Source organism: Capricornis sumatraensis, chromosome 11, assembly GCF_032405125.1.
Source record: "Capricornis sumatraensis isolate serow.1 chromosome 11, serow.2, whole genome shotgun sequence".
NCBI classification, from domain to species: domain Eukaryota; kingdom Metazoa; phylum Chordata; class Mammalia; order Artiodactyla; family Bovidae; genus Capricornis; species Capricornis sumatraensis.
The window spans coordinates 10,239,046-10,251,700 of record NC_091079.1 but is presented as its reverse complement, the minus strand read 5'-3'; the positions used below and the strand labels follow the sequence as shown (position 1 = coordinate 10,251,700).

The window sequence follows — 12,655 nt, the reverse complement described above, 5'->3', positions numbered from 1 at the left end:
CCTTCTGCTCGGTGTTGCACTCAAACTGCATCTTCTAGTCCACCCGGTAAGTGGGTGCGAGTTCACTGAACAAGCAGACATGTAAAAAAGAGAGAACTGAGGGGAAAGAAACCTATTGCATGAGCAAAAGAGTAGCAGTTGCCCAATCTTTGTGGCCTGGAACAGCGAGGTCCCAAGAGGCCTTCACCTTCAAGTTGAGGCGCAGCAGACGGATTAAGATGAACAAACGAAGGCATGCCCTCCGTTTGGGGGGATCCACCTTCACCCACGATTTGAGGTTTTCATCAACATGGGGTTCAGGATAGTTTGGGTTGTTCAAGAGAAGGCTGAGCTGTTCCACTTTTTCTTGCAGACGGCCCAGGGACGGAGAGCGAATTTCTGGGGTGGCGTCCGGGCGGGCGCGCCTGGCCCCACGTTAGCTTTTGAAGGGAATGGCAATCCACTCCAGTATTCTTGTCTGGAGAATTCCATGGACGGAGAAGCCTGGCCTTCTACAGTTCAAGCGGTCGCAAAGAGTCAGTCACGACTGAGTGACTAACAGTCCGGACCGCAGAGACTAGCTCCGCACCGGAGAGAGCCCCGCCCCCCCAGGCCCCGCCCCCCAGGCCCCGCCCCCGGTCGCACGCAGCCCCGCCCCAGTCGCGGGGCGTGCCGGGACGATGCGACCCGCTAACACCTCAGGGAAGGCTGTTGCGGACGCCGCGGGAGCGGATGCCATGGCTGCGTTAGGCCTCGCTTCGTTGCTGGGCCGCGTCCCGGCTACAGCGTGGAGAGCGGCAAGTAAGGCACCCGGGCTTGGGGCCGAGGTCGCGGGCAGGGTCGCGAAGGCCCAAGCGCCGAGAGAAACGCGTCCGGCCGGGCGGCAGTGTGCTGCCGTCTCGGGGGCCCCCGGGGCCGCGGAGCCTCCCTGTCCATCGGACTCGTGCACGGACAGGTCCTTCCCGCCCGGGCTCAGGTGGAACCCGAGCGGCACGGTCACAGGGCCCGTCCGGCCTTACGCCTGCTTTCCGCCGGCCGCCGCACTGGCCACCAAGGGGGAGCGGAAGTTCCGGGTCCTGGAGGGCGCGCGGCGAGCTAGTGCGCGTGCACAGTGCGGAAAATGGGCCCTGAGGCAGTGCAGGCGTCTTGTACTTAGGGTATTTACATCGGAAAGGATTTATGGCAGTTTGCAGTACAAAATATGGAAAAGCACTGAATTTTGGCAAAGTAGGCCAAGGCAAATAAGTATAATAAAAATTAGAAGAAGCCAGGAGAGTATTAAAGTATGCATGCTCTCAGTAAAAAACAGACTTTTTTTTTAAGCCCTTTTTGTTGGACATTTATCTCGATATATGTTACAGCCTTAACTCACAGACTATTCTAAGCATAGTTTTAGTTTAGGACATCCTGGAGAAATTGAAAGTTGATAACATTTCCAGCCGGCATCCTAATGGGCCCAAGATATTTGTTTTCATACATATACATATATAGTTTTCATTTATATATTTATATATATATAGCTTGTTTTCATTTCTGTCATTTCTCCTCCAGACATACTGCTTTTTGTTTTGTATTTTTTTCAGACTTTAAACTTTTTACTCTGTATTGGTGTATAGGGGATTAACAATGCTGTGGTAGTGTCAGGTGAGCAGGAAAGGGACCCAGCCATACATGTACATGTATCCATTCTCTCCAGCCACCCCCTCCTGCCCCATCCAGGCTAGCACATAACATTAAGTACAGTTCGATGGGCTATACAGTGGGTCTTTGGTTATCCATTTTTAATATAACAATGTGTACATGACCCAGACAGACCACTTGTTGATTGTAAAAATTTTAAATGGTCCGGAAATGAATAATATGTAAAGTAAAATCCCCCTTGCTATCCAAACCTCAAAGTAATAACTGTATACAATTTTGCTCGGTGTTTATTCAACATCCCTTTTTTACTGAGGTTAAATGCTCAACAATGAAATGTTTCCTACCAAAAACTTATACAACATATATGAGTTAAGCAAAGCCAACATTTATGAACCCATTCGCCAGTTTAAGAAATAGAATGTTTCCATTGCCAAGCTGTGTGCTGCTTCCTGATGAAGTTGTGTAACTGTATAGAAATTACTTCATGCCTTTTGTATTTGTTTTACCTGATTTTTTCAACCAGCATTGCTTTGAAATCCATCCATATTGTTATGTGATGTTGTAATTAGTAAATGGTTAGAATGTATCATACCTCTAGGGTGTTTCCCAGGTGGCTCAGTGGTAAAGAATCTGCCTGCCAAGCAGATGTGGGTTCCATCCTTGGGTGGGGGAAATCCCCAGAAGTAAATGGCAACCCATTCTAGTATTCTTGCCTGGGAGATCCCATAGAGGCGCCTGGCAGTCCCTGGGGTCACAAGAGAATCGGACACAACTTAGCAATTAAACATACACACATTATACTTTTTTCCTTTCCCCCTCTCAGTGGACATTGTGTAATTCGGGAAGCATCAGATTTGGCTGCTACACATCTGGTGTATATGTGGGTGCACTTGCACAAGAGGTTGAATTCCTGGAATATATGGTAAAGACCTCTTCAGTTTTACAATGTGATGCCAAATCGTAAAGGCATTTTTCATTCCTACTGGCAGTTTATACTTCTGCCAGCAGTATATCAGAGTTCCTATTGCTCCAAATACTTGCCAACATCTGATAACATCAGAAAATTTAATTTTTGTTTGTGTGTACAATGTTGAAATAGTGTTTCATTATGATTTTGCATTTCTCCAGTTAGAGAAATGAAACATCTTTTCAAAAGTTTTTTAATTTTTCTGGTGAAATATATCTTCATTTTCTTATTGGATTGTTTGTCTTGCTTATCTACATTCTTTACATATATTTGACCACTATGCCTTTTAAGTTGCGTAAATGTGGCAAATAGCTCTGTTTGAGGATGGCAGGAATGACAAATGCTTACTGAACTGAGAAGGCATCTTGAGACTGAAAAAGCGAGGCAGGGAGGTTCATATAATCAGTGGGTCAGTTTATCATAGGGTGACTTACAGGCTGGGATCAGACAGACAGCGATCAGGAAGCATTCGCAGCTGTACTTCACACTGCCAAGGGGCCACTGGGACAGTTTTATAGTTAACCTAGAGTGTGAAGGTATGTGGGCTTCCCTGGTAGCTCAGCTGGTAAAGAACCCGCCTGCAATGCAGGGGACCCTGGTTCAATTCGTGGGTTTGGAAATTTCCCTGGAAAAGGGATAGGCTACCCACTTGAGTATTCTTGGGCCTCCCTGGTGGCTTAGACAGTAAAGAATCTGCCCACAATGCTGGAGACCTGGGTTTGATCCCTGGATTGGGAAGATCTCCTGAAGAAGGGGATGGCTACCCACTCCAGTAGTCTTGCCAGAAGAATCCCTATGGACAGAGGAGCCTGGTGGGCTTCAGTCCATGGGGTCACAAAGAGGAGGACACAACTGAGCAATTAAGCACAGCACAGCAGCATATGAAGGTAGAAGGTATGTGTGTAAAAGCAGGAAATGCATGTTCCTAAGTCAAGATTTATGAATGGCTAATTGGTCTTGTGGTGGCTGGGACTATGTCAGCTAAGGTTTTCATCCTTGTTTAAGGGGACTAACAGTTTAGGGGTCATCTGATCCTACTGATTATTAAACAGTATCTATTAACTGCTGAGCCCTTGACAACAGAGAGCGATTTACCCCATACAGTCCTGGGTAGGGTCAGCAGAAAGACTGGAGGAACTATGTAGGCCAAGATGATGTCACTTAAGATATCAGCCGTACAAGCTAGGTTGTGAGCTGTTTTTGTCACTCTTATGATGTCTTTCTGAAAAAATTATCTTCAGAGCTTCCCTGGTGGCTCAGTGGTAAAGAATTCGCCTGCAAGTGCAGGAGACACAGGTTCAATCCCTGATCCAGGAAAATCCCAAATGCTGTAGAGCAGCTAAGCCTGTGTACCACAACTTTTGAGCCTGTGCCCAAGAGCCGGTGAACTCAGCCACTGAGCCTGTGTGCCACAATTGTTGAAGCCCATGCACCCTGTGCTCGGCAACAGAAGACTCTGCAGTGACATGCCTCTGGACCACAACTAGAAAGTAGCCCCTACTTGATGCAACTAGAGAAAAGCCCAAATAGCAAGAAGACCCAGCGCAGCCTAAAATAAAATTATCTTCAGCAGCAGACACAATAAAATTATGAATCCAACTGTACAATTACAGAGCTTCAAAGGAAAGGTATCTTTTGGCAAACAAATTTGTAATGTTATCTTCTTGTCTTGATACTTTTGTTTATTATCAGTGCTTTTTAGTCTTCTGTAAGAAAGCCTTCCCAACCCTAAGGTCATAAAAATATTCTCTCTCCTATATTTTCTCCTTAAAGGTCTATAGTTTGGCTTTTTTGTATTTAAGTCTTTATTCCAAGAACTTTTTTCCATGCATGGCGTGAGGCAGGAAACTGATTTCACTTTTTTCCCATGTCAGTAACCAGTTGTCCCATGTCCATATGTTGGACTTCCCCCCACCCCCCCAATGAAATGCAGCTATCTTACATATGCATGGACACCTCGGTTTATTTCTAGGCTCTCTTTTCCATTTCACTGATCTGTTTGTCTGTTCCTGTGATGTAATACCTATCTTAACAACCATACTTTTGTAACAACTCTTAATATTTAGTAGGGTAAGTCCTTTCATGTTGTTTTTCAGAAGTGTCTTGGCTATTCTTGGTATCTGCTTCCATATAAAATTCTTTTAAAAAAGTTTCTGCTGGAATTTGGTTACAACTGCTCAGTATTTTCTAAGATTATTATTTTCTAATTGCTGCTTATGTATGGAAACACAGTTGACTTGTTTATTGATTTTGTATCTGGTAACCTGGGTAAATTACTTTATTAATTTCAATAATTTATTTGTAGATTTTGGTGGGGGTGGTGCTGGGTAGACACAAATATTGCCTGCAAATAATGAAAATCTTTTTCTCCCTTTCCAATCTTTATATCTTTTTATTTTCACTTGTTTCTCTGTTCTTGGTCAGGTTTTTCAGTACATACAGTGCTGACTAGAAGTGGTGATAGGCATACTTATTTTGTTCATAATTATAAAGGGAATATGTTCATATTTCAACATGCAATATTAGCTGTAGATATGCCCTTTATTTTGTTAATGAAGTTCCTTGCCATTTCTAGAAGGATGGGGTTTTGTTTATTTGTTTATGTAGTTATCTGTTTTTTTAAGACAAAAAGAAATCTTGAAAAATTCATTTTTCTTCATCTTGTTTTTAATTCATTTTTCTTTAATACAGTGTGTTGGTGAATTACAGATTTTTCTGTGCTAATTAACTCAGATTCCTAGAAAATATTCAGATGTATCGGGATGATTATGTTGTTATAATACTGGTTGTGGTATGCTGATACTTTGTTTAAAAACTGCCCTGTAGTTTTCCTGTCTTGCAATTTCCTTTTCTGGTTTTGAAATTACAATTATTCTAGCCTCTTACAATGAATTTAAGAGTCTTTTAGTCCTTTTCTTTAAGATTGAAATAAGCCATTCCTTGAGTATTTGTTACAATTTACATGCAAAACTATCTAGACCTGCCCTTTGATGTGAGGTAAGATTTTAAATCTGGAAAAAACTCTGATGCTGGGAGGGATTGGGGACAGGAGGAGAAGGGGACAACAGAGGATGAGATGGCTGGATGGCATCACTGACTCCATGGACATGAGTTTGGGTGAACTCCGGGAGTTGATGATGGACAGGGAGGCCTGGCGTGCTGCAATTCATGGGGTCGCAAAGAGTCGTTTACGACTGAGCGACTGAACTGAACTGAAGATTTTAAATTACTAGTTTAATTTCTGTAATGATTATTGTGGTATTTATCAGATTTTCTCTTCTTAATTAAGTTTTGATGAATTTTTCTGGAAAATTGTTCATTTTATATACTTTAAATATATAGGCATAAAGTTCTAATTTTTGCTCTCTATATAGCTGTCTGGGCTTCCCAGGTGGCGCTTTTGGTAAACAAATTTGTAATGTTATCTTCTTGTCTTGATCCTTCTGTTTATTATCAGTGCTTTGTAGTCTTCTGTAAGAAAGCCTTCCCAACCCTAAGGTCATAAAGATACTCCCTATATTTTCTTCTTAAAGTCGATAGTTTGGCTTTTTTGTATTTAAGTCTTTATTCTACCAGGAATAAAGTCGCCTGCAGTGCAGGAGACTTCAGAGACTCAGGTTTGATTCCTGGGTTGGGAAGATCTCTTGGAGAAGGGCATGGCAACTTACACTGGTATTCTTGCCTGGAATATCCAACAGGTAACACTGGAACCATGATAATTCTCTTATATATAAACAGCATAAGACTAGATTTTGGTGAATTTTTATTTTGAAGTCTGATAGTATATACCTTTTAACTGGAGAGGTCAGTCCATTTGCAATCACTGTAAGTCACCTACATCTAAATCTTTAGGTTGTGAACTTTCAAAGATGTAAACATGTGTTCCATCAACGTCAGGTGAGATTGAAATTGCAGCTTGCACTACATCTATTGCTGATGATTCTTCAGCTCTACCGTCTTCCACCTCCTTTCCTTCCTCCAGTCAGTAACTCTTGCCTGTTCACTTGATGCCAGCCCTTGTATGACAGTTGTTGAGCTGTCATAACTGCACTTTTCAAGGTACTGTACCATAAGATTAAAAATGTTTTTTTTTTGTTTTTCTTTTTTATGTATTATTTTTGTGAGAAGTTTTAGAAACTTATAGTACACTCCTATATAGCCCACTGTGATAGTTGGGTGAAAAACTGAAAGTGAAAGTTGCTCGGTTGTGTCCAACTCTTTGTGACCCCATGGACTATACAGTCCCATGAAATTCTCCAGTGGGTAGCCTTTCTCTTCTCCAGGGGATCTTCCCAACCCAGCGATTGAACCCAGGTCTCCCACATTGCAGGCAGATTCTTTACCAGCTGGGCCACAGGGGAAGCCCAAGAATACTGGAGTGGGTAGCCTATCCCTTCTTCAAGGGATGTTCCTGACCCAGGAATCAAACCAGGGTCTCCTGCATTATAGGTGGATTCTTTACCAACTGAGCTACCTTTAACAAGGGAAGACTAATTCTGTTGGACTTACAAACAAGTAGGACTTAACAAACGCTCTCGGACTGGAACTTTGGTAAGTAGGGGACTTACTGTATGTTGTGCTTAGTCAGTCAGTCATGGTCAGTTGTGTCCAACTCTTTGCAACTTCATGGACTAGCCCACCAGGCTCCTCTGTCCATGGGGGTTCCTCAGACAAGAATACTGGAGTAGGTTGCCATGCCCTCCTCCAGGAGATCTTCCCAACCCAGGGACTGAACCCAGGTCTCCCACACTGTGAGTGGATTCTTTACCATCTGAGCCGCCTGGGAGGCCCAAGAATACTAGAGTGGGTAGCCTATCCCTTCTCCAGGAATCGTCTGTTGCATTGCAGGTGGATTCTTTACCAGCTGATCTCTGTTGGACTTATGAACAAGTAGGACTTACAAACACTCTCAAACTGGAACTCTTTTGTATATAGGGGACTTACTGTATATTAATTGATAAAATTGACCTTATTTCTGCCATCTCATTTTTTGTTACCTTCTATTTGTCATACTTTCAATTAAATGTTTTCTTCTTCCAGTTTTTTTCCTCTGTGATTTCAAAGATACACATTGCTTTTTATTGGTTACTCTTGAAATCTGATTGCATGCTTGAGGAAGTTGAAGTTAATTAATATCTTCAGTTCAGTTCAGTCGCTCAGTCGTGTCTGACTCTTTGAGACCCCATGAATCGCAGCATGCCAGGACTCCCTGTCCATCACCAACTCCCAGAGTTCACTCAGACTCACGTCCATCGAGTCAGTGATGCCATCCAGTCATCTCATCCTCTGTCGTCCCCTTCTCCTCCTGCCTTCAATCCCTCCCAGCATCAGAGTCTTTTCCAATGAGTCAACTCTTCGCATGAGGTGGCCAAAGTACTGGAGTTTCAGCTTTAGCATCATTCCTTCCAAAGAAATCCCAGGGCTGATCTCCTTCAGAATGGACTGGTTGGATCTCCTTGCAGTCCAAGGGACTCTCAAGAGTCTTCTGCAACACCACAGTTCAAAAACATCAGTTCTTCAGCACTCAGCCTTCTTCACAGTCTAACTCTCACATCCATACATAACCACAGGAAAAACCATAGCCTTGGTTAGACGGACCTTTGTTGGCAAAGTAATGCCTCTGCTTTTGAATGTGCTATGTAGGTTGGTCATAACTTTTCTTCCAAGGAGTAAGCGTCTTTTAATTTCATGGCTGCAATCACCATCTGCAGTGATTTTTGAGCCCCCCAAAATTAATATCTTCATGTTCCTCCTAAACAGTACAAACCTTAAAAATGCTTTGAATTCATTCACCCTCCTACTCTGTTGTTCAGCCTTTTAGGGTTGTGTGTTTGTGTGTGTATGTTTTCTTGTGTATATGTTAGGGTGGAATTGTATAGTAACACAAATCAACATATTACATTTTTATATAGTCAATGTTTAAAACTTCTATTTTTCTCTTTTTATTTCACACTTTTACTTCTTGAATCAGTTTCTTACCGTACATTGTTTAGATGTTCCCTTTGGTGATAGTCTTATGATAAAGTTTCTCAGTGCTTTTTTTTTTTTTAAACATGTATTTTGTTTTTAATCTGAAAATATGGTTTATTTCTCTTATTCTTGCAAGGTAGTTTCAATAAACGTATCATTGTCTCACAGGTCTATCTCTTCTGGCTTTCTTTATAGCTATTGGGAGGTCTTCTGTCTAATGTTTGTTCCTTCATTAGTAATCTCTCCTTTACCTAGCTACTTTTTATCTCTTCCTTTGATGTTGGCTTCTTCGTTGTACTTTTGTGTCTAGATGTGTTTTTCTTATTTAATTTTTTTTTTTTTTTTTACTTGTGGCTCTGTTTCCTACATCTGAACATTCCTGTCTGTTGGACGTCTCCTGGTCTTTTCATTATTTCCTTCTGGAACTGTGATGAAACAAACATTTGTTAGCCCTCATTTTATCCTCCAAATATTTTAACATTGCTTTTATTATTTTTATCTCCTTTTTGCTACGCTTTTTTCTGTATAATTTCTTCAGAACTTTATTTGGGCCACTAACTCTTTTCAGGTATATCTATTCTGCTATTTAGGGCTTTTATTGAGCTTTAAATTTAAATTTGTGGTTGTTGGGGGTTGGGTTTCTTTGGATTTTTGTTTTTTTTTTAATTATTGGCCTAGTGAATTTTCAGTCTCTTACTCATTTGTCTCTTTGGCTTCGTTTTTATTTCCTTAAAACATATTAGTTATTTTAATTTTGATTTCAGTATATAGATCTTTATGGTCCTAGCTCTGTTGTTTGTTGATCTTGCATATGATAGCTTGTTTCCTTGAATGTTTTATTGGTATTCCCTCTTGGAGACTTCCATAAGATGTGAGTTGAAAAACTATTTGTCCTCAGAGGATTTGCTTCTGCCATGTGTCTGAAAGCACTGCAGCTTCAGACTTTAATCCACTTTATAGAAAGATGCTCCCCTGAGGGTGTTTGAACCCTGCACATAGTGTGTAATCTGACGTAAACACAGATACGGTCAACCAGTGGCTTCAAAATACCAAGAAGGGCTTCCTTTTTAACATCGTTACACAGAACAAAGTTGTTCATTAACTAGAGTTTGTCTTCTAGTCCCTTGCTCTTTGGACCAGCAACAGGAGCTTCACCTTGGAACTTGTTAAAATGCAGAATCTTAGGTCATACCAAACCTATTAAGAATCTGCATTTTAATAAGATCTTCCCCAAGTAGTTATATGCACGTTTAAAAATCTTCCAAATCACTCTCTTTACTCAGTGCATGACCCTTCCTGGGTTCTGGCCTCTAGTAGGCTGTTTGTTTTCCTTGGGTTCGAAAGACTGCTCTCCCTGCTGTCCTGAGACCTCTGTACACTAAACTCTAGGTGAGAAAGACCCAGGTTATATACCAGCTTAACTGTTTATCTTACAGGAATGCTTTGATACTCTTATCATTATTTCCTTTCTTAACATTTCTTTCTCTGATTTAGAAATGTTTTGTGTGTGTGTGTGTGTGTGTGTGTGTGTGTGTGTATTTTTTTTTTTAACCTTTTTAGATGAGTTTGGCTGTAGAGTTTGGGCATCTCTATCAAACAGAAATTTTGAAAAGTTATTTTTATTTTTTTTAGTGACAGTTTACTCTTTTTCCTTTGCTTTTATTAGTTCTCTTAGAAAGTCATTTTTCTTGCCTGTAATGTTCTTATAGACACAATTGTAAATAGGCTTTGGAAAAGGCCAAAGCATCCCTTGAAAAAGAAGATGTGAGCTTTACGGTGAATTTCCTCATTTCTGTAAAGGAGCCCAGTGTCCTGTCTAATCATATATTGTGCAAAAATGAGAATCCGCATTTTGTCACACGTCTACCTGATACAAAAATAGTTCTATTTATGGTTCTGTGGTCTCAGAGCACCTTGAGAAATCTGATCTTTTGGCTTTTCCTTGAAACCCTTACAGGCGGGTCACTGCACTGTCCACATTACAATCTCAGGGAATGGAAAAAGAAATCCAGGGCAATTGATTTGTTGGAAAATTGAGGTGGCCTAAAATTTGCATGTGTTCTTCTTAACCCAGCCCACTGGCCACAACTTGGACATGTGGCTGCTTGGCTTTAGGGAAGACTGGGATATGTGATCCCTAAGTGAGTGGCCTGTTGCTCAGCTTGATCACAGACAGTGGGAGTGGGCGTTCTGGAACTCATTGGAAGAGGGGAAAGCAGCTCAGCTGCTGGACACACTGCGCAGTCTCTACCACATCTGCCCAGTGTCACTTTTCCAGAAAATGATCACGTTCATGCTAAACAGAATTATTATAATTCGCAATTATACTCACACAAATAAGTTGACATTTTTTCCAGCTCCTAACACAGTTCCTGGCACATTGGCACCTAATGCATAATATTACTTTTATTATTTACTGTCATATATCTGCATCATTTAAGAAGCAAAATTTTAGCTTCAGATTTTGTCTATATTGTATCTGATAGCCAGGAATTTTGTGCCATTTTTATTTTGCATAAATGCTTATGAATTTCTAGAAAATTTGAAACATACCATACACTTACCAAAAACAAGACCTGGAGCTGACTGTGGTTCAGTTCATGAGCTCCTTATTGCAAAGTGTGTTAAGTCACTCAGTTGTGTCCAAATCTTTGTGACCCCATGGACTGTAGTACACCAGGCTCTTCTGTCCATGGAATTCCCCAGACAAGAATATTGGAGTGGGTTGCCATTTCCTTCCCTACCTTATTGCAAAATTCAGGCTTTAATTGAAGAAAGTAGGGAAAACCACTAGACCATTCAGATGACCTAAATAAAATCCCTTACGCTTATACAGTGGAGCTGACAATTAGGTTCAAGAGATTAGATCTTGAGGTAGACCCATTGCCTTCAGAACTGTGGACAGAGGTTTGTAACATTGTACAAGAGGCAGTGAACAAAACCATCCCAAGAAAAAGAAATGCAGGAATGCAAAGTGGTTGTCTGAGGAGGCTTTACAAATAGCTGCAGAAAGGAGAAGTGAAAGGCAAGGGAAAGATACCTCCAATTGAATGCACAGTTCCAGAGAATAGCAAGGATAATGCAAATAGAGGAAAACCATAGAATAGGAAAGACTAGAGATCTATTCAGGAAAATTAGAGATACCAAGGGAACATTTCTTACATAGATGGAAGTGATAAAAGAAATGGTAAAGAACTATTAATAACAGAAGCTGAGGAGATTAAGAAGTGATGGAAAAAATACACAGAAGAGCTATATAAGAAAGGTATTAATGACCCAGATAACAATATGGTAGAGTCACTCACCTAGAGCCAGGCATTCTGGAGTGTGAAATCAAGTGGCCCTTAGGAAGCATCACTACAAACAAGCTAATGGAGGTGACACAATTCCAGCTGAGCTATTTTAAATCCTAGAAGATAATGCTGTAAACATGCTAATTCAAATCCTAAAAGATGATGCTGTGGAAGTGCTACACTCAATATCCCAGCAAATTTGGAAAACTCAGCAGTGGCCACAGGACTGGAAAAGGTCAGTTTTCATTCCAATCCCAAAGAAGGGCAATGCCAAAGAATGCTCAAACTACCATATGATTGCACTGATTTTACATGCTAGCAAGGTAATGCTCAAAATCCTTCAAGGTAGGCTTCAGCAGTACATAAACCAAGAAACTCCAGATGTAAAAGCTGAGTTTTGAAGAAGCAGAGGAACCACAGGTCAAATTGCCAACATTCGTTAAATCATGGAAAAAGCAAGGGAGTTCCAGAAAAACATCTACTTATGCTTCATTGACTACACTAAAGCCTGTGACTGTGGATCACAACAAACTGTGAGGAATTCTTAAAGAATTCCTAGTAATACCAGACTGAAAACCACAATCACAGAAAACTAACCAATCTAATCATGTGGACCACAGCCTTGTCTAACTCAGTGAAACTATGGTCATGCCGTCTAGGGCCACCCAGGACAGACGGGTCATGGTGGAGAGTTCTGACAAAATGTGGTCCACTGGACAAGAGAATGGCAGACCACTTCAGTATTCTTGCCTTGAGAATCCCATCCATGAACAGAATGAAAAGGAAAAAAGATAGGACACTGAAA

The 12,655-nt window shown here is 41.1% G+C and overlaps 1 protein-coding gene across 1 annotated transcript in view; it reads left to right on the top strand.

Annotated features, from left to right (window-relative positions):
- Positions 1-658: 658 nt before the first annotated feature.
- The window catches only part of SDHAF4 (succinate dehydrogenase complex assembly factor 4), a 33,652-nt gene continuing 21,655 nt past the window's right edge, over positions 659-12,655 (top strand). The window contains exon 1 of the mRNA XM_068984049.1: positions 659-780. Within this exon, the coding sequence (XP_068840150.1) occupies positions 660-780 (121 nt within the window). The 5' untranslated portion in view covers position 659. The remainder of the gene's footprint in view (positions 781-12,655) is intronic.